Source organism: Rousettus aegyptiacus, unplaced genomic scaffold (assembly GCF_014176215.1).
Source record: "Rousettus aegyptiacus isolate mRouAeg1 unplaced genomic scaffold, mRouAeg1.p scaffold_m13_p_10, whole genome shotgun sequence".
In the NCBI taxonomy this organism is placed as follows: domain Eukaryota; kingdom Metazoa; phylum Chordata; class Mammalia; order Chiroptera; family Pteropodidae; genus Rousettus; species Rousettus aegyptiacus.
Genome location: NW_023416285.1, coordinates 50813691 through 50841384, shown reverse-complemented (window position 1 = coordinate 50841384; position 27694 = coordinate 50813691). Strand labels below are relative to the sequence as shown.

Below are 27694 nucleotides of genomic sequence, written 5' to 3'. Positions count from 1 at the left end.
ATTTTAGTTATGACCAATAGTAATAAATAATTTTTACTTCATGTTATTGCTGTGTAACAAACCATACCAAAACTCTGGCTTAAAACAAGAGTCTGTTTTGTAACTCAGAAGTCTGTGGTTTGCTTGGAGATTCACTAACCTGGGCTCAACTGAGCTCATTTATGTATTTATCGGTCAACTACCTTACTAATGCATCTACAAAGGCTCCTGGGGACTCTGCTGTAATCTGGGCTTGGGTGATTCACTGTAGCTATTCCATGTGTGTTGTGCTCTCATCCTAGTACTAGCGTATAGGCCCAGATGTGACCTCATGTGATTGCAGAAGTGTCAAAGGGAAAGTGGAAACATGCAAGACCTCTTGAGACTCAACTTTGAACTGGCACTTTATGTCTTATTCAACTGGCCAGATTAACTCCCAGGCTCAGATTCAAAACATGGAAAATAGACTCCACCTCTTAAATAAAAGAACTGCAGTCACATTTACCACATTTGATTACATAGGGAATGGGAATAAAGGATTGGGACTTTTAATGCAATATATAACACATTTCACAGCTTAATATATACATACTTTCAAATGCATATGTCAAATAAGACAAATTTTTACAAAAGAATACTTACCCTTATTATGTGTCTTGCTCTTTGATTTATGCTCTACTATGTAGTATATCGTATATCAAGTTGTTAGAACACAAATCAAAGAGCAAGACACATAATAAAAGTAAGTATTCCTTTAAAAAAATACTGATTGCCAGTAGATTGTTTCATAACCCCTTGATGGGTCACAACTCACAGTTTGAAAAATACCATTATAATGTAACTTGTATTCACAATAACTTTCTCTTTATTCAAATGTTTTCTCCAGGATGATATGTAAATAACTGGCATGATCTGAGCATGGTTTGGGCATTTCTTTGTGCCAGCGATGTGCTGAGCACTTTATATACATCATTTCATTTACTTCTCTAGTAGCCATTCTTATGAAGTGAGTATTATTATTATTCTAAATATATAGGTAAGCAAACTAAGACTCAGATAAGTACTTCTCCCAAGTTACCCAGGTATTAAACCGTAAAGCCTGAAATTGGAAAAATTTGAAAAATTAAACCTGAGTCTCTTACTCTCTGGCTAGGGAAGAAGGGAAGCTAGACAAACACTTAACATTTGCCATGGCTAGTATTTTTGTCATGGATAAACTGAAATATATGTTAGTGAAATAGTCTGTCATTGAACCAGTCTCTCAGTCCTGAGAATAGGTCCGTCCTGTCTCACATTAGGCTTGCAGATGGTCTCTCAAAGTTAAGCCTCTATGGTGCTAGAAATCAGGTATTTAATGAGGAAATTTTATGGAAACAAAAGAGAAACAAAGGTTATTGATTGGAGCAGACTATAAACGCAGTCTGATTCCAAAGGGCAGCCAGTCAAGAAAAGAGAAGTATTTTAGATGTAGGAGTCGAAACACCTTTTGCAATTTGAAATGTCTCTGTTGATGTCGATCTGGTGTTCAGGTAAACTTTCTTGAGTGGCTCATTCAACAACAGGTGTGCAGAAGATTGTGTAAACAAACTATTGTGGCAGTTTTCTAAAGTTTATATTAAGTTGTTCTTATTTAATTGTAGGGCGTCACGGTAAAGGGCAGCTGTTGTTCTTGATGATTCCAAATCAAAAGGATGGTATGAGGTTGGAAATGTTAGTTTGGAGACTAATAGTCAAACCTTTGAGGAAACTAAAAATCAGGATTCAGTCCAAACACAGAACAAAAACCTTAAAGACAGTGAACAGTATTAGAATCTAATATCCAGAAAGGTATGCTACTGAAACATAATTTTTGTCTCTAAAATCACCCTGGTTTCTATCAAAGGTAGCCAAATTAAGACTAATTTGTTTACAAAATAAGTCTTATTTTGATGAACTTTGCCTGCTTATTTATATAACTGCAGCAAGAATAATGATTGACTATATAGGCTCTTTTACATCTGCTTTGCTGGAAATTTTCATAAGGAATCTCAGATTGAGCTTTTAAAAGCCTCTCCAGTTTGAGAAGCCATGCCACGAACTTGCCATCAGATTTTGCCTGGGATACCTATAGAATTGGGGAATTACTCTCTTCTAGAGATCTCTAAACTTTCTGAAGTTCCTGCACCTGCCAGGAAGTGATCTTCCTTATTCACCTGGTTAAGCTGTTGGGAATCCTGTAAGCAAGTTATAAGGCTATTTTCTAAGGGGCTTTATTGGCTCCATAAAGTGAACTTTAGTTCCTTTAAGATGTCTGGTCATATCTGATTCTATGCATATTCTCAAATCTGATTTCCAGTCAAAGCCTTGATAATATAACCAATACATTTCCAATTGTATTCTGTTACAAAAAAAAAAAAAAAAAAAAAAAAACCAGATGCTTATTGAACCCATGTAAATAACTATATTGCCATAAAAATAAGAATACTCAGTGAGAGTTTCCAAATTCTGGAGGAATGAGGTAGGAAGAAAAAATGTTTCATCTTTAGTCACAAAAGTTTATCTTACTAAGTTGTTTATAGCTTAATAGAAAGGTTTCTTTAAATGTGGGAAAACATTAAAGAAAAAGCAATGTGTTTTTTTAAAGCCATAAAAATTATAAACATCCATATCATTTCATTCAGTCCCATGTTATTAATTCTTGTTCTGCTTGAATACAGTTTCTTCGTAAGTTCTCCAGAGTCTTACCAGTTCAATTTCATCATCTTAAAGTTATCAGAAAGCTGTTCTAAGAGGTCTTTCATGAGTCTCACTGAAGATGAAGCACTTTTGCAAAAGCATAGTCAAAATAAAACAATAACTGTAAATGATGAAAGACAAAAATGGCCATGGTTAAAGATCTGGTGAGAAGTCATTATAATGTACCTGATAAGGACATTTTGTTATTTCTGCAATACACATTTTAAGAGAGTAACTAGAATTATGACATAATATCATACAAGAAATATCAAAATCTTAGGAATTTTATGCATTTGCTAGAATACCTATTAATAACATTCACCCATGCCATAAAACCTAAAAAGATTTATCACAAAGGTGACAATGTTTTTCATGTAATTTAACATACCAAATAAGCTTAATTAGTTTAATATCTCTCTTTTATGAGGAAAGAGAACCAAGGCTTTGAGATTTCTAGGGACCTTCTGGAAAAATCCAAAAGTTACATTCAGGTCAAAAAACCTTTATTTAGAATTTGAATTTTTGGAAGTTTGTCAAAAATATCAAAAAGCTTTGGGCCCTTGACTAAACAGGATCATGGATCTTTATGAAATAATGCTTAATTATCTATTTTACTGAAGTGTCAATAAAAGATTTTAAAGGCAAAATACAGGTTACACAGTTGTGAGCAAAACTTAACTCTTTTAATATTAAGAAGACTCAGTTTTCATAAGTAATCTAAGACATGATTATGCAACGTAAAACACTGACAATTATTTTGATAAAACAGAATCTTTGCTTTCTAGACAAATCACTTTAAGAGAAAAACCTTTTACAATTTCTTATCATGAGCAGTCCAAGAAAACTTTGTTCCTTTTGCAGATAAAAGGAAATTAACTTTTAGTTTTACATAAGTATACGTACAATTTTAAAACTTAATTTTAAAAACCTTACAATAACAATTTAACTTTAGCCACCTTGATTACACAAGATAAAATTCTCTTTATTCCTCTCTCTTCCCAACTTTGTCCTTTACTCTGCACCTTCCTGTTTTGAAATAACTAGATGTTTTAATTTAGACAATATACTCTCATCTCTTTTAACAAAAACAAAAATGCATCTTCATTTTTCACACATCTTCTTACCAAAAATACTTCTTACTTTCTTTGCATACAGAGTTTTTTCCCCTTATTATTTCTAGTAGTTTTAACTAAAAATGTTAATTTAAATTCTTAACCTTTAGAAACCTTAATTTTAGTGAAAACAAAGAAGTAAGCAATTGTGAGCTGTTACACCAGCATTCTGTAGATTGGCAGATTTATGATTGCATTTCATAATTTCTCGAAACATAAACTTCTTCATAGTACAACTTTTCAGTAAAGTACAAGACATGTTTTATTAGCATACCCAATTTATCTTTAGTTCCTCTGTAATGAGAGGTCAAAGGTAGGTAAAGTAAACTGAGACTTATTTAGCAATAAATTTTTCAGTATTTTATCTTATTTGGAAATTATTTAGCCATTTAATGACTTCCCATCATTTAATTTAACAGCAACATTTTAAGGTTTCAATCATCAAAAAGATTTAGGAAGCTATTTTTAGGTACACATAGTGTAAACAATAATTTACTGAAGAGTTCACCTAAAAATTCTTATCCCATTACTTAAATCATTTGTTTCCAACAATTATGTTTAGATTACTCATAAAAACTTTGTGAGACATTACCCAAAGTCAGCCATCATTCCAAGCCATTTTGCTTACTGACAAATTTTATGAGATAACATGAGCTTATTTGACCTAGGTAGAAAAACATTTTATGTTCAATTTTGATAAATCTAAAGACATGCTTATGTTAATTAAACCAACAAACTTCAACCATCTTTTATTTGCCAAAGATTATCATAGATTGCATGAACTTGAAAAAGATTTGAGTTAGTTTCTATACTTCTGTTTTAGAATACCCAATCATTGATTCATATCAATGCTTATTTATTTTTAAACCAATTAAGTAGAGCTCTTTTACAAATTAATTTTGGCAATACCATCTGGTTATAGAAAAATATCAAACATCTATCTATGGCATACATATACACACACACAAATATACAGACAGATACAAATATATCTTATAGCTTTCACTTTTTAAAAATTTTAGTGAAATAACTACAGTAGTATAAAACTCAGTAGTCTATAAAAGAATAGTTGGATACAAATTTTGTTTTGGCAGTCGGAATAAGTTAAATTTACCTATTCGGATGGTTCAAACTTTTATAAAATTGATATTTGTAGGAAAGTATTTTAAGATTTGTCATTTGCCCAATTTCCAAATTGCTCCTCCTTTTCCCCCTCTGATGAGAAATTTCTTTCTAAAGTTAGCATTTCAAAGAATGGCTCTTAGGTCCTAGAAAAGATGGGGCTAGAAAAAATATATCACAGAGGCACAGAGAAAGTGTCCAAGTTTTCTCCAAGATGCAGTTTTTGGCACATATTTGCCCTATTATCTGATGGCTAGGGCTCCAGAATGAGCAGGGTCCAGGCAATTAAAGTTTGTTCCTTCACAGTTGCCAAAACTGTAAAGTCAAGAAAACTTTTCTTTCTTCCCTTTTAGGTTCTTTGTCTAATAATAAAATTTACATAAGACACATTAATAGGAGAAAAACAAACAAGTTTAATAACATGCATAGCTTCTGTACACATGGGAGAGACCTAGGAAACTGAGTAGTTCTCTGAGATGGTCGAAGCCATCACCTTAAATACCATCTTCAACTACAGATGAAAGAAGATGTTGATGGTAGGAAGTCAGTTATGGGACTTTACCAGGATAAGCACAGTAAACAGGGGTAAGAATGTTATTCATATTTAAGTCCTTGTCTCCTCCAGTGATATGATTTTCTCTATTTCTGGTACAGTGAGGGAGATTTCCCTTATGCATTGAAATGTCTCTTACAAAAGGGTAACTTCTACTCAGTTTTCAGAGCTTCTTCCATTTCTGCTGTTTCTTAAAAATAACCAGCCTAAAGTAATCCTTATGCCAAAGAGTCATATTGCAGGATAGCAAGTTCTGCTCCCCTACATGTCCTTCTGAAGTACTTTAAACATGTTAGATTACAGTCAGTTCTTTTTTTAAATTAATTAATATTTTTTATGGTGACATTGGTTAACCAAATCCAATAAGTTTCATCTTGTACACTTTAACACTTTAACACTTATACTCTGTGTTCACCTCTCATAATTAGAGTTCTTTCTGTCACCACATATTTGACCCCATTAACCCTGTCTACTTCCCCTCTCTCTCAACCTCCTTCCCCCTAGTAACCACTAGTCTATGGTCCACGTCCATGAATCTCTGTTTGTTTGTCCTGTTCATTTGTTGCTTTTAGATTTATTTCCACATATAAGTGATATCATGTGATTTTCAGCTTTTTCTGTCTGGGTTATTTTGCTTAGCATGATTATCTTGAGGTTCATCCATGTTGTTGCAAATGGCAGTATTTCAACTCTTCTTATGGCTGAATATTCCATTGTATATATGTACCTCAGCTTTTTTTATCCAAATATGTGTTGTAGGACACTGGATGCTTCCATGTCCTGGCCACTGTGAATAATGCTGCTATGAACATCAGTGTGCAAATATCTTTTTGGATATGGGTTTTCAAGTCTTTGGGATTAATACCCAGTAGAGAGATTGCTGAATCATATGGTAGATCAATTCTTAGTTTTTTGAGGAACCTCCATGAGATTCTGGTATTTGTAAATCTGATTTAATTCTAAAATCATTTGAGTTATTTTGTAAACAATTATACATACCATTGTACCTTAAACATCTCTTGAACACATCTCCCAACCTTCATTGACTTTTTTATTAATATCTTTGAAAAGTTAATTTGAAATAGTTGAAACTCAAGCTTCATCTATATAGACTCTTCTTCCATTTTTCCTTAGGTTGCATGTAAGTAACAAGGCAAGGTAGGGGTATTTAGTTCTCACTATTATGTTTCCAAGCTAGCATCCAATGAGATGTCCTTCATCTCATCTGGTTGTTGGCCAACTATCTACACATGTATGGCCCTTTTGTTTCCAGGGTGCAAACTAAGAATGTGTCCAAAGCATCTGCCTAGGCCCTCCTTGCATCCATTTATTAATTTGGGGTCATGATAGCTTCTCAACCTCTATGAAGGTTATAAGGAAAATATCCCCTTGTTTTTGGGTATCCCAAACCAATACTGGGATTTTGCCAACTCTCTAAGACATAGCCCAAAGCAAATTGACTATCAATGTTTCCCTGGGAACCTGTTAAGCATGAGCTTTTACCACTTCTTCTAACTCTCCTGACTTTGTATGCTTAGCCATTTCATTTTCTAGTTTGAGTCCTTCTAACCTTCCGAAGTGCTATTCTTTGAAATCTATGAGTCAGAGAGTAAATTCTTTTTTCTCTGCTTTTCTTTCTAATCTGTATCACTTCTCTGAGTCAATAAACACAAGTTATCTTAGCTAATGCTTGAAATGATTAAAGGATGTATGCAGTATAAGCCCTGACAGTTGGCTTTCTTTTTTGCAACACAAGTGTCTCACTGAAACTTTGGCCAACTATCTACACATGTATGACATCTACTTCAGATATGGCTAACTCCAATCAACGCTTTGCCAACCACTAGATAAAGAGCCAGGCCACCCCTCCACGCCAGACTTTTTTGTTTTAGAGATATTGATTTCCATAACTGAACATTTGGTCTTCTTATTTTTTCTCTTTCTGTGCTTTAAATTCCCACTGTTTTAACTTTACCAATAAAAAGTGATTTTATGAAGCCCTAGACTCCCACCCTTGACCCCAATAAAAAGCAGAACCCCAGGCCACACTCTCTCAAATCTTTCTTTCTATCCACGACCTCATTGCGTGGCCCCAGGTGTGCCATGTAATTTCCAGGTCCTATAAGTAATAAATGTTTTTTAAGTTTCTTCATGGTTATTACTGAGGATATCTTGCTATCATAATAAGAACCGCAAGGTCCATTTCTCTCTCCTTGCTTGATCATTTTTACATACTGAGCTTGGTAAACATTTTTCTTTTAAAGAAGGGGTTAAAAAATTTAAAACTCATTCCATTTGACTTTAAAACTCTGTATATCACATGGTGGTTTGTAATACAGATTCTTGCCTATTGCCTTCACAGGCCTCTAACCTCTACCCATGCTCTAAATGCACCATTATCTATTTGAAGGGAATGAGGTTTGGTTGATGGGAAGAAGAAAAGAAAAGTATGTATCTGGCCCCCACAAGTCCACTGCAGGGAAAAGGTTCAGTGTAGAAGCTGATGGAACTGCTTAAAAATGATCCCATGACTTTCTAAGAACAAAGGGATTCCAACTTCTAAGTGATCAAGTATGGTACAGAGGAGGACTGGCCCTCAGCTCTGTAAGGAACTAGCACTGTTCTGGCACCAAAGGATTAGCAGCTTTGGAAGCATCCAGAAATTGTCCTTGGTAAGGACATCATTTTCATGACAGGCAGTATAGCCAAAGAAGTATCAGATAGGAACCAAAGAGGCCAGGGAAAAAGAGAAGAGGATATGCTTTGATGCTTTGTGTTCATTGCCACTGACTCACTGTTTTTTAAAACACTTCTTGACCATTCCAAGAACTAGCAAGAGGACCCCTGGGGGAGACACTGAAGTACTCTTACTACGAACGTAGCTCCTATTTAGCTGTCATCTGACTGTCTCAAAAACAATGCTGAAGGAAAAAATTCTAATCTAGAAAGAAACATAAGCATTCATGTAAATTCCATTGCAATTACTCTTATAATATATGTAGTAGGACAACTTCCAGCTGAAGGAACAATCTACCTGAATAAGCACTTTCATGGTGTTACTTTTATATCTGAATAGGAGTTCTGGTTTTGTTCCCAGCCTCACCTCTGACTCATCATTGTGAAACTAAGAAATCATTTAGCTTCTCAGCACCTCAAAATCTCTCTTCTGTGAATGTGGATAATGCATCAGCCTTCTCTTGCTTCACTGAAGTGTTGTGGATTTTAATTAGATAATGTTTACATAGCCCTTTGAATGCTACTAATTAAATTTATGTGTAAATATGATGCTTCCTTTTATCAGGGTGCCTTGATGGCCACATTTCATAAAGACTTAAAGGTGAATATAAAAGGAAGATTCAATGGGAAAGAACTAATTTCTTTTTTTTTTTTTTAATTTATGTGAACTTGATTTGGAGATTAACAAACAGGTACATGAAAATACCTATTCGGGGTTCTAATTGATAAGAATAAAGGTTTAGACTCAGACTTGCTCAAAGGGTAATGGTTATACCTTTCTTTCAGGGTAAATTTAGCTCCTAGGTTGTAGAATCATGCCCAGGTGTGCTTTAGGTATTGATACTGTTTTTAAAACATTTATTTATTTAATATATTTTGCTAAGACAACATTGGTGATTAATTTCAGAATTGTCAAATAAGGAATCACAAAATAACAGATTTGTAATCATCTAATAAAAAAGTCATAACCTTTGAAGTAGTGTGATTCTGTGTAGATCATCCATTGGTTAGTCTAGTTATCAATCAGAAATTTTAACCCACAACAGAGAAATCTTAGATGAATCAGAAATCTTTTAAATAAATTTCCTGATGAGAATAGTTCATCCTAAAATAATTATTCTAATTATATTTTGAAAATCTGCATTAATAATAGGCCAGTTTCTCCTGCCCAAAAGAAATTTATAGATGGATTGTCCTGGTGGGAAAACACAGGCCTACCTCCATAAACCTGCCTTGGGCTTTAGTGTATAATTGTATTCATAAGCTAGAATTTTTCATGATAATATTACATGTAACAATTAAATTTTGTTATTGAATATCCAAGGATATGGAGTTGATGTGTTTTATTAGGAACTTAGACAACTGTTATGAGAGTTTTGAAAACTACTAAATATAAAGGTGAGATTTTGCAACAGTAAAAGTTTCTATAAAATCTAATAGCTAGTTTATTGTACTAGTGATGTTTCTTATTACCTAATACTTCAGGACCATATCTGCTGATGGACCAGCATAACATAAAAGTACTTTGAACTGTTAGAAACTTCAAATTCAGCTTCTGATTTACAGCTTATAAAATATATATTCTGTCCCAAATTCCTCATCTGAATAATGAGTAGAATTTTAGGAAAATTTCAGATTCTTTAGGTCCTAGCTGAGGACTTGTGAAAATTAGAAGAGTGCCTTAGTAAACTCCTAGGTATAATAACCCAGGTAGGTATATTGTTGATATTTCCAGAAGAAGGCAGATAATTATTGATTATTATGATCTAAAGGGACAGTAAAGAATATAAATGCAGATCTAAAACTAAAACATAAAGCCTCAGGAGGCATAACGATAAAATAGAATTTGAGTATGCTACTACAGGGAATCAAATAATGAATATTCAATTTATGGCGCTAAAATTCTGAATGACCCTATATCCTAACTCATTTGGGGATTTAACTAAGAGAATGAATGTTTTAAGAATCAGTCCATTCTCTACTAGTTTCAGTCTTTTTTTATCTTATACTTTGAGTATTATATAAGTTTAGATAGTTTTAAAGAGGTCAATCTCATCCTTGATGGATTGAGCCCCATTGATCCTGCCAATGTCATTGAAGTGCTACCCACAAAAACTCTGGCACCTCTTTGAGATCTTCAATTTAGAGTTGATTTAGACAAACAGGTACCAGTAGGTCTAAGTCAATATTCAAATTAGCTGTGACCTCATGAATAGGGAGTTCTCAGGGATTTTAGGAAAGAGACCGTCAAGACATTTAATCTACTGGCAATTCCATTTTCAGAGTACATCTCTCCCTATCAAGTCAGCAGATGTGGTGTCACAGAGAAGGAAAGACTACCTCTGCTGTGGGCCAGGATATGTGGAATGTCTGAGGATTATCTGCAGAGTTCATTTACTCCAAGGGAGATGCTGAATAAGAATCGCAGAGTTTAAAAGCTAATAAAGTAGTGCCCATATCAAGCAAAAGGTTATCTTTAACATTGTGAGAAATTTCTCCTTGTGAATTTAAAGGTAAATGGGAGACTGGCTATTTGCTTCTTCCTCCTCCTCTTCCTCCAAGACCAAAGTGCATGTACATTTTCTTTAGTTTTTGTTTTGTTTTTTTGTTTTGTTTTATGGGGGCAGAGAGTTGGCCAATATTCTTTCTGTTGACAGTATCTAAAAATGTCTTTACTAATTGGCTCTCTCTTTGTATTTAATGATTGGTAGTATCTAATTGTTTTATCTGTGAGGTCATAAATTTATTCCAAGTCTTATTAAGTTTTTATTCTAAGGCTCTTTCAAAATGTTTAAGCAAACTAACGAAGGTCTGGCAATAGGGGTATTTCCTATTTAGTTTCTTTTGGGTATTAAATCTATTTCAGGTTTAAGATTATTCACAGAAAATTAGCAGAGAGGTCACTACATCTGCACCTGGAGTTACTTATGAATGATCTGTAAAGTCTTAAAAAGCCTGTCTCTGAATTCTCCAAAGGAAGAATTCTTTCTTTATATGTAGGACCGAGTCAGAGTCCAACCTATGTTCACAGGAATGATTTTGGGGATAGTTTCCAAAAGACCTTTTCCTATATATACAGATTTTCTAAATCTCTTTTGTTTCTTGTATAATTTGGGGCCTCTGAATTCTACCTTTCCATCCAATTCTTTGCATCTGAACATATATGGTATTTGATATATATTTGGGAGAGCTGGACTATATGTTCCTAAAACTATATCCAATTTCTCTACAAATTTTATCATTCTAAGCTTTGGAAAAATTTTAACACTGGCTTTTAGCTCAGAATGAGACTAGATCTGAAAACCTAAGTGGTTTTTCCTGTTCTGAGGGGAAATTAACTTTATGAGGTAATTGCACTTTGGGGGGTTCTGGCCAGCCGGGAGGTAAAAGGAACAAGTCAGAAAGAAATGGAAAAAACATAGCCTGGGGAGAGAGTAATAATAAGATAAAGTCTATTAGAATTGTGGTGAGATTTGGAGGAATCTAAAAGAGAGACCATTTTTACTTTTTCACCTATATTTGCCTTGGCCAAGACATCTTTTAAGGGAATAATTTTGGAATCTGAATACCTTTAGATACTTCTTCAAAAATACTAAAAAGTTCAGACCATTGAATGTTTGGAATGTTATTCCTTTATGTTCTAAACAACCTCTCAAATGAATACTTTTGTTCACATCAAAAGTCCCTCAGAATGGTTATTATAATTCTAAATTATCCTTGATGAAATGATGCCATTTAGAAAGGTAAGTATAAGAGTTTGAACTATGGTATAAATGTATGTAAGAAGCTAGAGTCTACTTCAGAGGGGGCATGCTCTTAGGTTTAAACTGAGGCAAATCCAAGAGAGTCTAGGACTGGTCAGATGAAAGTACTGCATATGTACCTTGTGCCTCAGCCCCTCATTGCCTAATTTCTGGCCCACCTTTGGCTGCAAACCTGACTAATTTTCAGTTCCCAGCAGATAGAAAGGATTAGAGATATTTTGAAGAAAAAAAATTACAAGATTGAGGAAAGTTCTCATAAAATTTTGTTAAGTGACCCAAGGTAGTTTTTCCATAGGATTTTACAAAGTTCAAAAGATATTAAACTTCTTAATTTTCAGTTAGTTTGATGAAAAGATTTATCCAGGTCATCCCCATCCCCTTCCTATGAACTTTCCCCTTATACATACATAACAAAAAATGACAGGATTGAGACAAATCGATATAAGTAATAAGACCGATTTCCACCAAGATAAAATTTTTTAACTACTTGTATAATCAAAGGTTGCTAAAAGTGTTCCTTATTCATAGAAGACAAACTCAGTATGTGGGGAGCTGTAATGAAAAGAAATCAGTTCAGATTCAATGAAAGACTTACCTCATCATCCCAGTCAGAGAAATCAACAGCTCCCTGTCCCAGCAAGAGGCTCAGGAGGCCACAGAACCACCCATGGTTTTCAAGTTGAGGTCTTGGACAAGACCTTGGATCATGGACAAGAGTTTTCTTGATTAGATCTTCATGGGTCCTCAGTATTGTTGAATACTGGCTCCTCCCAAATATCACCCAAACAATCCATTGGAAACATAAATCTGAGTTTATAGTTACAGAAGCATGGGAAAACACTACCTTGACAGTTCCTTAGGAGGGGTGGTGAACTAGCTCCCAACAGCCTATGAAGGTTGAATCTGAGCTTCTCCAATTCCATGTTCATTGATGTCACCTTGGTAGCTTAGTCAGCCATAATAGGAGTGTTTAAACTTTATGTAAATCATCAAATTCCACAAATCAGAGATTTTTTTGTTTTGTTTTACCGAAGTGCCAGATTAGTAGTATATTGGGGTGTGGAGGGAAAGTTGGGATATTTAGGAGATGTGGAAGTTTGTTTTAGAGGCTTAATGCAGGGGCTTGAGTAAGATTGGGTAAGGATCATAATATAAAAGTTTAGGATCAATAAACACAATAAGGAGAGAGTTTTGAAATAAGGGTTTCTAAGAGTCTTAGAGAACAAACAGTCATTTGATACTATCTACTGAAAAGGCAAACAGTTCGATGTTAATTAAAATGAATTTTTCTGTAAGTTCCTAAAACAATAAAATTACTGCCAACTTTTATCTTTCTTAGCAAGAGTTTACTGGAATAATAAAGTCATGTTGTTGAAGACAGTGGAATAGTAAAGTCATATTAATGTACACAGTAAGCTATGTGGGTGTGGATGGTTTCGGTTCTCACATATAATACTTGAGCCTTCAAATTATATAAGAATTAAGGATGTGTTTCCACGGAATTATCACAGAAATTATCACACACAAAAAGCATACAGCTTGACAGAAATATTCACTTGAAATCATGGTTCATTTTCAACTTTTACAAAAAGAAAAAAAATTTTTTCTGACTCCATATCCTATTGGTATGTATATCTATTTTCTTTAGCAAATATTTAAAATAGCTTTTAATGTCATTTCACTGTTTTCAAATGATAAAAATTTAAATACATTGCATTTATATGCTTTGGAAACAAAATACATTAATCATGGGCCTCTACGAGACAACGATGTGAGTACATGACTTAGTGTTTAACACATCTGGAAAAGAGGTTTTGTTTTTCTATTTAATATAATTTCAATCATTAAGTACGATTTGTATTCTTTCTTTCTTTTCTTTCGTAGAGTCTTTTATAGAGTCAGAAGTACGTAAGGGTTCAGAGAAGGAAGAAACAAATTTTTTTTTCACTTTGACTAAACAAGAGAATGTTTAACTTATAGAACTGGAAGCCATCACTAACCTTCCCATTTAAATCCCTTCTTTACCCTATTGAGAATATTTCTAATGAGGAATAAAGATAGTATAAAGTTTCTCTTTGTGACATATTTGATTATTATTAAAATATTCTCTATGTTGAGCTAAAACCTATTCCCTTTGTTCTCTCCTTTCTTTATTCTTCCTTCTGAAAACGTAGAATAAAAATCTACTTTCTATTCAGGTTAACATATTGAAGACACAACCACAATTATTGGGCTTTGCTTTTGTTTTTAGTTGTATTTTTTCCTGAGATAGGCAGCCCGAGTTTCACGAACTATTATTCCTTTATTTCAGAGATACTCAATGTGTGGACTAGGACTGATCCATGATTATTTCTTACTTTCTGGGAACTATACGTTATAGGTCCACAATAAGATAAGGAGCTGTGCCAGAATATAAATCAATATACTTCTTCCTTCATTGAAAAAATCTTACTATAAAAAAATAAAGCTAACTGAATTAAACAGTGTGTTAATGATATAGTTGCTTTACATTTTGATATAGACTGATACTAAACAGTTGAATCAACTAGTTTGATAGCACCTGCTCCATATAACATAATTTTAGATTTGTTCTAATCATTATTCTCTAGACTAGCCTCTGGAATACAACCAACATTTCCAGAAAGAGTCTACTAAAAAGATAATAGAAAACATTATATCCTTGTATCTGGACATTATTTGCCTTAGCATAGCCTAATCGTTTTTTAATGAATTTTAATCCAGGACAATACCCAGTTAGAATTACAAATTTATCCCCTTTCAAATTCATGCTACTGATAGTCCATTATTCCAGAGTTGGTACTTACTAGCTATTCTATTCAATTTTGTGTCGTTTGTGCATATACGCTATGCGGTTATTGCTGTGTAAAAAAAAAAAAAAAATCCAAAATTCCATCATTTTATTTTTTTTGTTTTGTTTTATAACTTAAATTTAGAAAATTTTTATTTTATTATTAGTTTCAAGTATACAGTACATTGGTTAGATATTTATATAGTTTATAAAACAATACCCCTAATTGTTCCTTCTCTCCTCTGGCTGTCCATCTAGCCTTTACCTTAATGCTAACTGAAAAATCAGTCATTTTAAACACCGCCTTTTTATTTTTCATTTTTCTTTTGAGTCTGTGGTTGACCTGATCAGTTATGGGGGCCTTGGCTCATTTCTTCTGATCTTGACTGGGCTTGCTCAAACATCTGCCTTCAGCTGGTGGTTGGCTGAAGACCAATTAGTCTAGGACAGCTTCAGCTGAAATGACTCAGCTGTCCTCCACAGGATTTGTATCCTCCAGTAAGCTAGCTTGAGCTTGTTCTCATGACTGTGACAGAGTTCCAAGAGTAATAGGAAGCACACAAGACCACTGTAAGGATCAGCCCCACCCTGGCATAGAGTAGAGCTAAGAAAGTTGAAAAATAAACCTGGAGGAGGACAAAGATAAATAATCATCACAACACCAATGTGTTCTTTCAAGTTTTTCACAAAATTTTTAAAAATGTCACTGACAAATACTTTTCATGGAAGACCTCAATAGAACTTATAGATGCATTGATCAACAGTTTTGGAATATGTCATTTAGATAACCATGACTGTAACCAATAGGAACTGCCATCCAACCCATATTTTTTCAAACATCATGTTAATAAAGATTCAGTGAAAATTTTGTTAAATTTGGTGCTTCGATTAAGAAAATCATCTATAATTTTCTGAATATAAACTATTATCACTATATTACTTATACTAGGAAAATAATAGAAAGAGTGCTATTCATTTGGAAAAGTCTGGTAAGCAGTCTCAAAGGTGAAAGGGTAAATCCTAGCAGGAGTTTATCCACAGAAGCCCACATGTGCTACCTTTGTTCTTCTGCTTGATCAGAAATAATCAAGTGCAGTTGGCCTTTTCCTTAGGGACAGTGTATGCTGTATATTTCTTAAAGCCATGGCAAAAAACATTAGATGTATAAACCTTTGTTATATTAAAGGACAAAATTGAAGTATTTTCTAGAGTGTTTTACAACTCTGTTTTGCTTTCAGGTATTCCAAAGTTGATTACATCTGATATGATTAAAGAAGGTGCTGCTGTAATTGATGTGGGTATCAACTATGTCCATGACCCAGTAACAGGAGAGACAAAATTAGTTGGAGATGTGGACTTTGAAGGTAATAAACGATTTGATAAGATAAAGAAAGATTATTTTTTGCATGTTTTGATAATACAAAGAAGCTTTCTGTTTGAAGGGGGATGTTATTAAGTTATTAATCATACCTCTTTCTCTGAGGGAAAAGTTTATTCACACTTATTTATTTCCTTCCTACATCTTCCTTCCATCCTCCCATATTTCCTTCCTACCTCTTCCCTCCCTCTACCCTCTCTTCCATTCTTCCATTGTTTTTTCTCTACCTTCTTGCGAAGAAAATATAATTGTACCATTAATATTCAGCTTTAAGATTAAATATTTTGGCATGCAGTTTTTCTGTGAAATAATTCAGCTGGCCTTTTATAGCAGGCATTATTTTTATTTTTTAGTTTTTTGGTTTTTGGAGTGTAACTCTATACTTCATGTTCTATGCTCTATACTCAGCCATTCACTCCTAGAGCCAGAAGGCATCTTTGGGTGTGTTTGCTAACTCTAACTATATTTCAGATATAGACAGTTCTGGATAATTTAGCATTCTTCCATTGTGTTTTAAAGAGAATGAGGAAGAGGAGCTAAATTAACATTTCTATGGACATGAAGGAGATAAGGCAGCCAATCTGTAATAATAGACAGTTCTAACCCAGTGCCTTATCTCTATAGATGAGGAAACTGAGCCCCGAGACAGATATGTTTTTAGATGCCTGACCCCTAATCCAATATCTTTGTTAGCTACTGACCTGCATTCATGTCTAGTAAAGTAAGTGGAGATCTTTTTCATATTAGAAATATTTTATATATAAGACTGATCATTCTGGCTAAAAAAAAAAAGCAGGGCCATTAGTTATAAGTATGTCTTTATAGATAAACTGAAAGGAATAGATGATGGAATTTTTTAAGTAATTCAAATTTTACATTCCCACTTGGAATGTGGTCATCAGCTGATGTTTGACCCAAGTTGTAGTGTGATATTGAATAAAACTGAACTTGCAGGCAATCAGAAGCATCCTAAGGTATTGGCCCCATGTATGTGAGATTCTAGGGTACATCAGGGACCAGATCTGGGTAAGCATAATGAGCCTTGTGCTAAAAAGAAAAGAAAAAAAAGGAAAACCTGAAAACAATACATCCTGAGGACAAAATGGTGAATAAGAGCAAAGTACAGATGAACCTTTTCAAAGAGCACACTACTGCCCTCGTAGACTGTCATTTAGAGGCTCCCTGCCAGAGAGGGGGTGTCTAGTCTACCAGGGATGGCTCTCGACTGAACATATCTGCCTGTATATGCGTGTTATGTACATTCTGATCTCTTCAGGAAATGACTGCATTTCTGTATTGCAGTTTTGATGTTCAACCACTAATGTCAGACATCAATATTTTATTTGAATTTCTCAACTTGAAAGAGTAAAAATATATTTTATTTCAAGATTTGACCTTATTTCTTATTTTTTGTACTGTCTCTACTTCTTAAAAACATTTTAGTTGCCACGTGTTTATTATAAAATCCACATACTTATGATGCACCCAGATGACACAGACAGCATATAATAACCAGCTCAAGACAAAACTAGGGATGTTTTCAGTTCATAACCTTGACTGTATTTGAGGGGGCAAACTTTCCCAGCAGTTTACCACATCTCATAAGACCATTTCCTTTATGCGATACTTCATTGGTCTCAGATCATATCCATGCATTCTTATGTTTAGCTAAGAATGTTTTTGGCTCATGAGAATATTCTGAAAATGAGCATTTGGGGGTGAGTCCATATGCTGAGTCACATATAGATATACACTTCAGGTTGTATACTACTCTTCTTGGTAGAATGTATTAAATTGCATTTGTGTATCTAAGCATATAATGAAATAAGAAAGCAAATGACAAAGAGAAAGATATAATATAAGCAGGAAAGAGCATTGAAGTGTGAGACTGAAGAGGTGCTTTCAGTCCTAGGATTGCAACCTCTCTGACCATCTGTGTTGTCATCAGTTCAATAATATTAAGAATAACACTACCTCCTTTTAGCTCTAGTGCTTAGTGTATTTCAGACATTCAGCTGCTATCAAATGATTGTCTAAAATCAGAGACTTTTGGAAGGTCAGATTTTTCTGATCTTATAAAATACACCCATATGATTGATAATATTACTCTTGCTGCACTGCTGGTTCATGGAGCCAGAGTCCCAAGGAAGACATAGACTTGGTAGAGAAGGCCTTGCCAGCTAAGCCATTACTCAGCCACCCAGAGGAGCAGGCAAGTGATAGGTTTTGACATGTCGTTCTTCAGGTTGTTTGTCAGGACTTAACCTGAGGTGAGGGATGATCCCTTGGCTGAGAGGAAAGAACTTTAACTTCAGTTATGCCACAAAACTTACAGGTAGTGTTTGGTGTTAATTGCTACAGGGAAAGTGTGGCTGCTTTGTGAGTATCGGTGAAAGTTTCACCATAACTGTAGCCAAGATTAACAAAACGGATGCAGATAAAATCAAATGCTGTATTAAATTATCCTTGCAGAAATATTTGGCTCACTAATAAAGGAAACAGGATGACCCATTTTAAGTATATTACTTTGATGGGAATGATTTTTTCTAAAGAATAATTTCATCAATGACCATATTTAGGGAATATTGGAAATGTGTAACTAATTACAAATTCAATGATCTGTAAAACCAGGAATCATTTTATCTATTTTATTTCTAAGAAAATACAGATGCCTATTTGTAATTTTCTTAATCACTAGATGTTTTGGCTTCAGTTTTGAATTAGGCTCCTCTCTAGGAAGAGTGATATTTTATATCAGGTATAGCATGAAGGTCGCATCATTGCTTATTATAGTTCTTGACAAAGGGAGACATAAAAACTCCCTAAATATTTATGCTTGACTTTACTGTTAGGTTTCTGTTTTGGTTTAGATATAATTTCCCCCAGAGCACATCTTCCTTCATCTACTCAAGCTTTCTGCTCTCATTTTTTATCTCTGCTCCATTCTCTTCTTCCTTCTTTCTTTGTTCTCCTCCTCTTGAGCCCAGAGTAGAATAAAATAGCCCTTGTGGGCTGACGGCATTGTATGGTGGTCAGGACTAGAGGTGGCAGAGAGAGAAACAATTGTTGCCTCTCCCTCCACTACTGCTCAAACAATTCCCTGCCACCTCAGTCACAAAATTGTCAATATTCTTAGAGAGGTGGCAGGCAAATCTAGTAGACAACTACACTGAGAGTAAGGAAGATGTAAGAGGCTTTTTTTACATGGAGACACACTCTTCTCAAGCTATTTGGAATTATTCTTCATTTAGTAATAATAGTATATAGTGTTTGAGAGGTACTTACAATGTGCTAGATACTGTTCTAATCTTTTTACATAAATTCTTCATTTAATTCTTATGATAAGCCTATAAGTTAGGTATTGTTATTATCTCCATGTTACAGAGGCATACAGAGCCTGGGTATCTTGCCTGAGATGATAGTCATGGGGCAACATGAGTTCATAGACTGTGCTTATAATTTCTACCTTCTATTATCCCCATTATCCTGTACTTCCCTTAGTTAATACTTTCCTTCTAGAAACATTGTTACTTCTTTTATTTTCCTCCAAGAATATGTATAATAGCAAGTTTTAAGAGTGCCTGAACAGTGGTGTTGGTGTACAGAAGTCCTCGCTTTGCTAGGCTCTGATATGCAGATTTCGGTTACCACAGTTTAACTAAATAATACCACTCTCCCAACAAATCGGTTCGAATTTCAGTTTGCATTGTGTGTTAACCGTAATTGCATAAACTGCAAACTTCTCTGCTAGTGTCTTCACAAGTTATTATGTAAATATCAAATGTGCATCATGATCTGTGACCAATCATGTCACTTCTTCAAAGTCTCTTGTTGATTGGTCATGGAACATTCAGTTCAGACAGCAAAGTGTATAATGCTGTTGACTCCCTTCTCCCAGTGATAAACCTCATGATATTTTACAAAGATAGATCATAAAAAGAGGGAAGAGGGAATTGCCAGCAAAGGAATGAACAGTGATGATGCTGAAAGTGAAATTTGAAACAGCTGACCATGGGGATGTTGACAGTGCCACCATTTGCCATTTGAAAGACTCTAGATACACAGCTAAAGGAACTTAGTGAAGGCAAAATTATCGACATATACAGAATGTCCCAGGACAGGTCAAGGGTGAGGCTGGGATGCCAGACAGATGAGTTAGCAACAGAGGGCAGGCCAGCCATGGCTGAATTGGGCCAAGTCAGTTGGTAGGTGGACTGGGGACCACAGGGTGGGAGACTGCTTGGGAGATCAAGCTATTACCACTGCCATGAAGCTCTCCTAGAGACTGAAGGTCAGGACGTCCTTTAAGGGAGCCCAAGACAAGGAGACCTGGGCCATACTTTCAGAAACTTTGAACAGATCTATAAGCAAGTCTTGGCTGCTATTCCTGGGCCCAGGGCTACACCAGGCTCCCAAGACCTCACATGTCTCCTGGTTCCTGTACTAAAGATGTTGTGTAAATGCCTAGCCAGGTGGGGCAAGTTGCCTGCCGTTAGAACACAGCCCATGGATATATACCCAGGAGTGTGATTGCTGGATCATATGGTAGTTATATTTTCAATTTTTTGCGGAATCTCCATACCGTTTTTCATAGTGGCTACACCAACTTGAACTACCTTCAATAATGCACAAGTGTTCCCTTTTCTCCACATTCTCACCAACACTTGTTTTCTCTTGTCTTGATAATATCCATTCTAACGGGTACGAGGTAATATCTCATTGTGGCTTTAATTTGCATTTCCCTGGTGATTAATGATGTTGAGCATCTTTTCATGTTGGCCATTTGGGTGTCTTCTTTGGGAAAATGACTATTCAGTTCCTTGGCCCATTTGTTTTAATCGGATTGTTTGTTTGTTTGTTTGTTTGTTTTTTGTTACTGACTTGTATGAGGTTTATATATATTTTAGATATTAACCCCTTATCCAATATATGGCTCGTAAATATTTTCTCACATTCTATAGGTTGCCTTTTAATTTTGTTGTTTCTTTTGCTGTGTAGGAGCTCTTTAGTTTTTTTCTTTTTATTTTTATGGCGACATTGGTTAACAAAATCCAGTTTTAAGTGTACAATTTAACAGTAAGTCCTATATATATTGCATTGTATGTTCACTGCCCATAGTTAGATTTTTTTGTCACCACATATTTGACCCCTTTTACCCTTCCCCCCTCCCCTCTGGTAACCACTAGTCTACTGTCCATGTCCATGAGTCAGTTTGTCATTTTTGTTTGTTACTTTTAGATTTATATCCCACATATAAGTGATATCGTGTGTTTTTCAACTTTTTCTGTCTGGCTTATCTTGCATTAGCATGATTATCTCAAGATCCATGTTATCGCAAATAGTAGTATTTCGTCTCTTCTTATAGCTGAGTAATATTCCATCATATATACGTACCACATAGTTTGATGTGGTCCCACATGTTGATTTTTGCTTCATACTTATGGTGTTATATCCCAAAAATCATTGCAAAACTAATATCAAGTAACTCCTTCCCTATGTTTTCTTCTAGGAGTTTTATGGTATCAGGTCTTAAGTCTTTAATCCATTTTGAATTAATTTTTGTGAATGGTGTGAAATAGGGTCCAATTTTATTTTTCTAGATGTGGTTATCTAGTTTTCTGAACACCATATGTTGACAAGATTATCTTTTTATCATTGAGTATTCTTGACTCCCTTGTCACATATTAATTTACCCTTTATGTGGGCATTTATTTCTGGTCACTCTTTTCTGTTCCATGAGTCTATGTGTCTATTTTTATGTCAGTATTATACTGTTTTAAATTAGCTTTGTAGTATTGTTTGAAATCAGGAAGTATGATGCCTCTGGTTTTGTTCCTTGTTTCCAAGATTGCTTTGGCTACTTGGGGTCTTTTGTGATTCCATGCAAATTTTAGGATGATTTTTTCTATTTCTATGAAAAATGCCATTGAAATTTTGATAGGGATTGCATTGAATCTATAGATGGCTTTGGGTAGTATGGATATTTTTTATAATATTAATTCTTCCTATTCATGAACATAGGTTATCTTTCCATTTGTTCATGTCTTCAATTTCTTTTGTCAAAATCTTGTAGCTTTCACTATATAGACCTTTCATTTCCTTGGTTGAATTTGTTCCTAAATATTTTATTGTTTTTGATACTATTGTGAATGAGGCAATTTTCTTTATTTCATTTTCATATATTTAATTTTCAGTGTAGAGAAACAACACTGATTTCTGTGGCTTATATGACCCAATTTTCTTATTTCTGGATCTATTTCCAAAGGAAATCAAAGTGGGTTATCAAAAAGATAGCTGCACTCCCATATTTATTGCAGTTTTATTCACAATAGCCAAGATATGGAAACAATCGAAGTGTCCATTGATGGATGAATAAATAAAGAAGATATGAGTTTTATACACACACACACACACACACACACACACATAGATAGATATAATGGAATAGTGTTCAACCATGAGAAAGAAGGAAACTCTGCCATTTTCAACAATATGGATGGACCCTGAGGGCATTAAGCTTAGTGAGATAAGCCAGAAAAAGACAAATACTGTATGATCTCACTTATATGTGGAATCTAAAAAGGCTGAACTCATAGAAACAGAAAGTAGAATGGTGGTTACTAGGGACTGGGGGTAGGGAAATTGGGGAGATATTGTTTCAGAATACAAACTTGCTTCAGTAGAGAAATAAGTCCTAGAGATTCAATGCACAGCATAGTGATTATATTTAACAACACTTTAAAATTACTAAAAGACTAGAGCTCCATTGTTCTCACCACACACACAAAAAAATGATAATTATAGATATTAACTAAAGCTAGTGGTAACCATATTATAATATATAAAAGGATCAAATCAGTAGGTAGTACACCTTAAATTTACACAATGTTTTATGTCAATTATATCAATTGAAGTAAAAAACAACACACAAGATCTAGGATTCAGGCTGGGACACAGTTGAGGCAGGGTTGGGGCCAGAGACTCTCTTGGCTCATTGTTCCTCAATGCACTGCTTGCCCTTTGTGTCTTCCTGTGGGATCCTGTGTGCCACCACTGCAGGTCATGATCCCATGGTTAGGCTGGGAGGGTGATGGGGTCAAATGCTCTCCTGGAGCTGGACCTCAGCCTTTAGGCCATAGAGAGATAGAAGGATGCAGGACTAGCATCAGCTCACTAAGCTACTAGGGAGAATGGTTTTGATGATGGAGTCTGTGCTTGAACTTGGGGAGGGATGTGCAGATGAGGAGGGGGTGGTCCTAGAGACAGAGGGAAAGGGTTCCCTTAGCCCAGCTTCCTGGAAAAGTAGGGGAAAGAGAAGGCCCAGATCCTGAGCTGGTCTGCCTGCCTATTTTCGGGCCTACAAGCCTGTCTAAGCCTCTCTTTTATTAAAAAAAAAAAAAAATGCACCAGGAATGAGATACCCCTAGCCTTGGAGGGGACACTGCAGCTGAGCCCACCTCCTGTTAACGATTTCTTCCTGGCCCATGATTCCCAGCACAGTTTAGGTCCAAGGGCTTCTCTGGCCCCTTATCATGCCCCTTTGCAAACAGACCTGAGGAAGACAGTGGAAAGAGGAGGGTCTGCCCATGGCTCTCTCAGGAATCCCTGGAGGGCAGAAGAGGGCTGGGGACCAGGACACAGGAGACGATGGGGAGATGCCATGTGTCGTTATAGGCATCGTTATAGGCATTTGGGATACAACAATGACCTAAATAGGCAGTTTTTACACACAAGTAGCTTACATTCAGGTTGGAGAAGACAAATAATAAACAAATACATGCATATTTTTATATTAGGCAGTGTTTAGTATTACAAAAACAAACAAGATAAGGGAAGCTGGAGAATAATGGAGTGAGGTCATTTAGAAAGGGTGGTCAGGGAGGGCTCACTGCTGACCTGAACAAAGTGAGGGAGAGAGCCACATGGATATGTTTGGGAGGAATGTCCCAGGCACATGGAGCCAACAAGTGCAAGGGCCTTGAGAGGCAGTTACGATGAGCTGCAAAAAGATCACTGTAACAGGAACAGAGCAAACAAGGGGGAAAATAGTGATAAATAAAGTTAAAGAGGTAGCAGCAGGGGTGACATATCCTCCCATGGGGTCCACAGACCATGGATAGGAATTTGGATTTTACCCTAAGTGCAGTGGAAAGCAATAGAGGTTTGGGGGGAAAGAAATGCCAGTCAACTTGTGTTTTAACAGAATCACCCTGATTACCGAATGGCAAATTGACCTTACAGAAGTAAAGATATAAACAGGGTACCTGTTAGGAGGCTACTGTAATTATCTGAGTAAGAAATTATCCAAGATGGGCGTGGACCAGGGCGGTGATGGGTGAAGGTGTTAAGAGGTGGTTAGATGGTAGATATAATCTAAAAGGAGAGCTAGAATGATTGGGTAAATGATTAGATATAAAAGAAAGAGAAGAATCAATTATGACTCTAACCATTTTCAGATAAGCAAGAGTAAAAATGCCGGTTCTAGAATCCTTTTGAGATGAGTCTTAAAGGATCAGTGAGTTTCACCTAAGTACATATATATCAGGTACAGTGAATAGAGGGAGAGGGCTCTTTCCAGATGGAGAGAACAACAGATCAAAGGCAAGGAGGAAAAATTATGAAAAGTCTTTTCTATTCAATAGTGGATCCAACACTGTCTGTTACATGAGGCAAGTACGATATTGTAAAAAGCAGTTTTGAATTGTGCCCCAAATAGCTGGAGCCTTACTTACCTTGCATTTTTCAAAAGAATCTCCGCTAGACAGGAAATCCCTCCTACAGCAAAAGGGACCCTGTAATTTGGTCGGAATTATTCCTTAAAATTGCATCACAATAGTTGGAATGTGCTGACAGAAGAGGTCTGGAATCACATAGAAGCCCAATACAATTTTTCTAAGAAAGTACTTGAAATGGGACTAAAACCCAGGAGTGCTTTTAAAACAGCTCTTCAACTATATTTTCTATCCTTTTACTACAGTTGCTTCCAGATGTCTTATATATACATAGTGCTCTACATTTGAAACCTAAGAGTTACCTTTAACTTCATGCTCTTTTTATATGCTGTCCAATCTTTCATAAAAGATTATGGAGTCAGGGTGCTGGGGTTTAAAATAATTATGATCTTAGGCAAATCACTTCACCTCTCTGAGACTTGATTTTATCATCTGAAAACTAAGATAATAATACCTACCTTATAAAGTTGTTACAAAGATTATGAAATAATCACCTCACATGAGCTAATGTATGTGACTTGCTGAGCATAATGCGTGGTGGAAAACAGTATAAGTGTGTGTTTGCGTTTCTTTCTGTTCCCACACAGTACTAATCTGGAAATACATAACCTCACATTTAAAATACCACCCTATTTCACATTATTTTCTCGGCTTCGGCTCTCTTCTGGTCGAGTCTGTTCTTCACCCAACAGTCATACGAATCGACTTTGAAGCACTCATGCTCATCTCTGGTCCACAGTCCTGGAGCAGGTCTCATCTGCCTTACTCATTTTGCTCTTAAGCCCATATTACCTTGGACTTTTACTTAGTTGGTCTCTACTAAATCATGTGCCTCTTTAAGTTAAGCTTCTTGTCCTACATTTCTTTGTATCCCCTTCCCACACCAGGTTTTAGTCATCTTAGTTATACCATTGATCATTTGTATGCTCCTACTCTGTACTTATAAATCTCTCCTGTTACTCTTACATTACAGAAATAATTCTTTAAAGTTGCTTTAATGGGAATAAAACTCATACTCAATGTAACATCAAATACTTTGTTAATATACAATAACCCAGATAATAATACCTCCATCGAGTCATTCGTTGATTTACTCAGCACATATTTCTTACCCAATACACCTTCGAGATGCTGGGGATATAGCAATGCACAAGATAGACAAAGTTTCTGATCTCAGATTTTGTGTCCAAACCAGCTCCTTTTGGAAGTAGCTTTGGCACTACTTCTGAGTGTGTATTCTACAAGATGGGAAAGTAAGAACATATTACCAGTTTCTAAGGAAATAGGCCTGTTTTTGAACGATATCACTTTTACAAAACTATCTGTTGTATTATAAAAAAAAAATGTTTAAAGTGATTCCCTACCAACTCAGTTTTCAGTGTTAGTAATTTAAGTTGATAATACGTGCCATAGCCTGAGAAATTTAAATGACAAGCATTTTATTTCTTACAGTTCTGCATACTGGAAGTCCCAGATCAGGGTACCACCATAGTCAGTTTCTGGTGAAGATCCTCTTCTGTGTTGCAGACACCAGCTTCTCATTGTATCCTCACATGGCACAAAGAGCTAGAGAGCTCTCTGAGATCTCTTTCATAAAAGCATTAATCCCCTTCATGGGGGCTCCATCCTCATGACCTAATCGAAGGTCCCACTTCCTAGTACCCTTACAGTGGAAGTTAGGATTGCAGACATATGAATTTGGAGGGGACACAAACATTCAGTTTATAATAATGTGGTTGATCAGTCTGACTCAAATATCAACTTTTTGTGGTAAATTATTACAAGGCAGCCCAGCTTTAATATGATGGGAGATCTACCACTTTAACCTAGAGACAATGTCTTCCAATAATTTTGAAAAAGTTGATGAAAATTTGCAAATGCCTCTGTTAGAGACATGTTACTAACACTGTGGTCATAGTACCCACACAGGTCATTTCATAAAACAGGTGGGACCACTGATGGTCGCTACAAGATCTCCAGCATCAGTGAGCAAACTGCCACCAGTGTTGATTACAATGTGGACGGGATGCTCATTGTGAAGTCTACACATTGAAATCAGATCAAACTTTAGACATTCTTTTTAATAGAATGTACATGATATCGAGCGATCTGTTTTTATAAATAAGAGTTAAAGCTGAAGCACAAAAGGGACATCTTCAGGAACAAGAGAAGAGCTTGATGCCTCCTTCTTGTTTAGTTCGTTTGTTTTGTTTTGTTTTGTTTGTGGTTGTATCTTGGGGCCCTGTATTATAATACAGATTTCTATGGGATGGAAATTCTATCTTGGGTTGATTATGGCAGACTTTTTCAAGCAACACTCTGCCAAGAGAGTCTGAAGGCACTCCAGCTTATCTAGTGCACAGATTTTCAACTCTATGATAAGGATGTTCAGTGGCTTGAGAAAAAAGATCAGGAGGGAAGAAAAAGGATTGGCGAGGATGATGCGAGTAAATGATGGGTTTGTTTTTTTTCAGGAAGTCATAAAGGAAGTTATATTTAGTTATTTTGATAGAATACCAGAAATATCATAGTGGTGATCTCTATTCCTACTACCTAAATGGAAACTGGCAACGATAGCTGACACCATTTATTTGTGGATCATAGACAGAATTTGTGGGAAGCAATTCCAAACTTTCATCAAGTGATTGATTTGCTGTTTGGCTCCACTGAATACCTTCTGAGTGGTATGAGTGGTATTTTTAGATATTCACATCTTTGAAGCAGGTAGCCAGATATATACAGTTTTGATTTAATATAAGGAGAAAAGTAACTTAAGTAAAAGAAAAATGGGGGA

At 35.5% G+C, this 27694-nt stretch overlaps 1 protein-coding gene across 4 annotated transcripts in view; it reads left to right on the top strand.

Moving 5' to 3' along the window:
• Positions 1-27694, top strand: part of MTHFD2L (methylenetetrahydrofolate dehydrogenase (NADP+ dependent) 2 like) — a 114205-nt gene that overhangs the window by 75074 nt on the left and 11437 nt on the right. For all 4 annotated transcript variants that reach the window (XM_016154004.2, XM_036227862.1, XM_036227861.1 and 1 more), the window contains one exon: positions 16029-16154. In XM_016154004.2, the coding sequence (XP_016009490.2) occupies positions 16029-16154 (126 nt within the window). The remainder of the gene's footprint in view (positions 1-16028; positions 16155-27694) is intronic.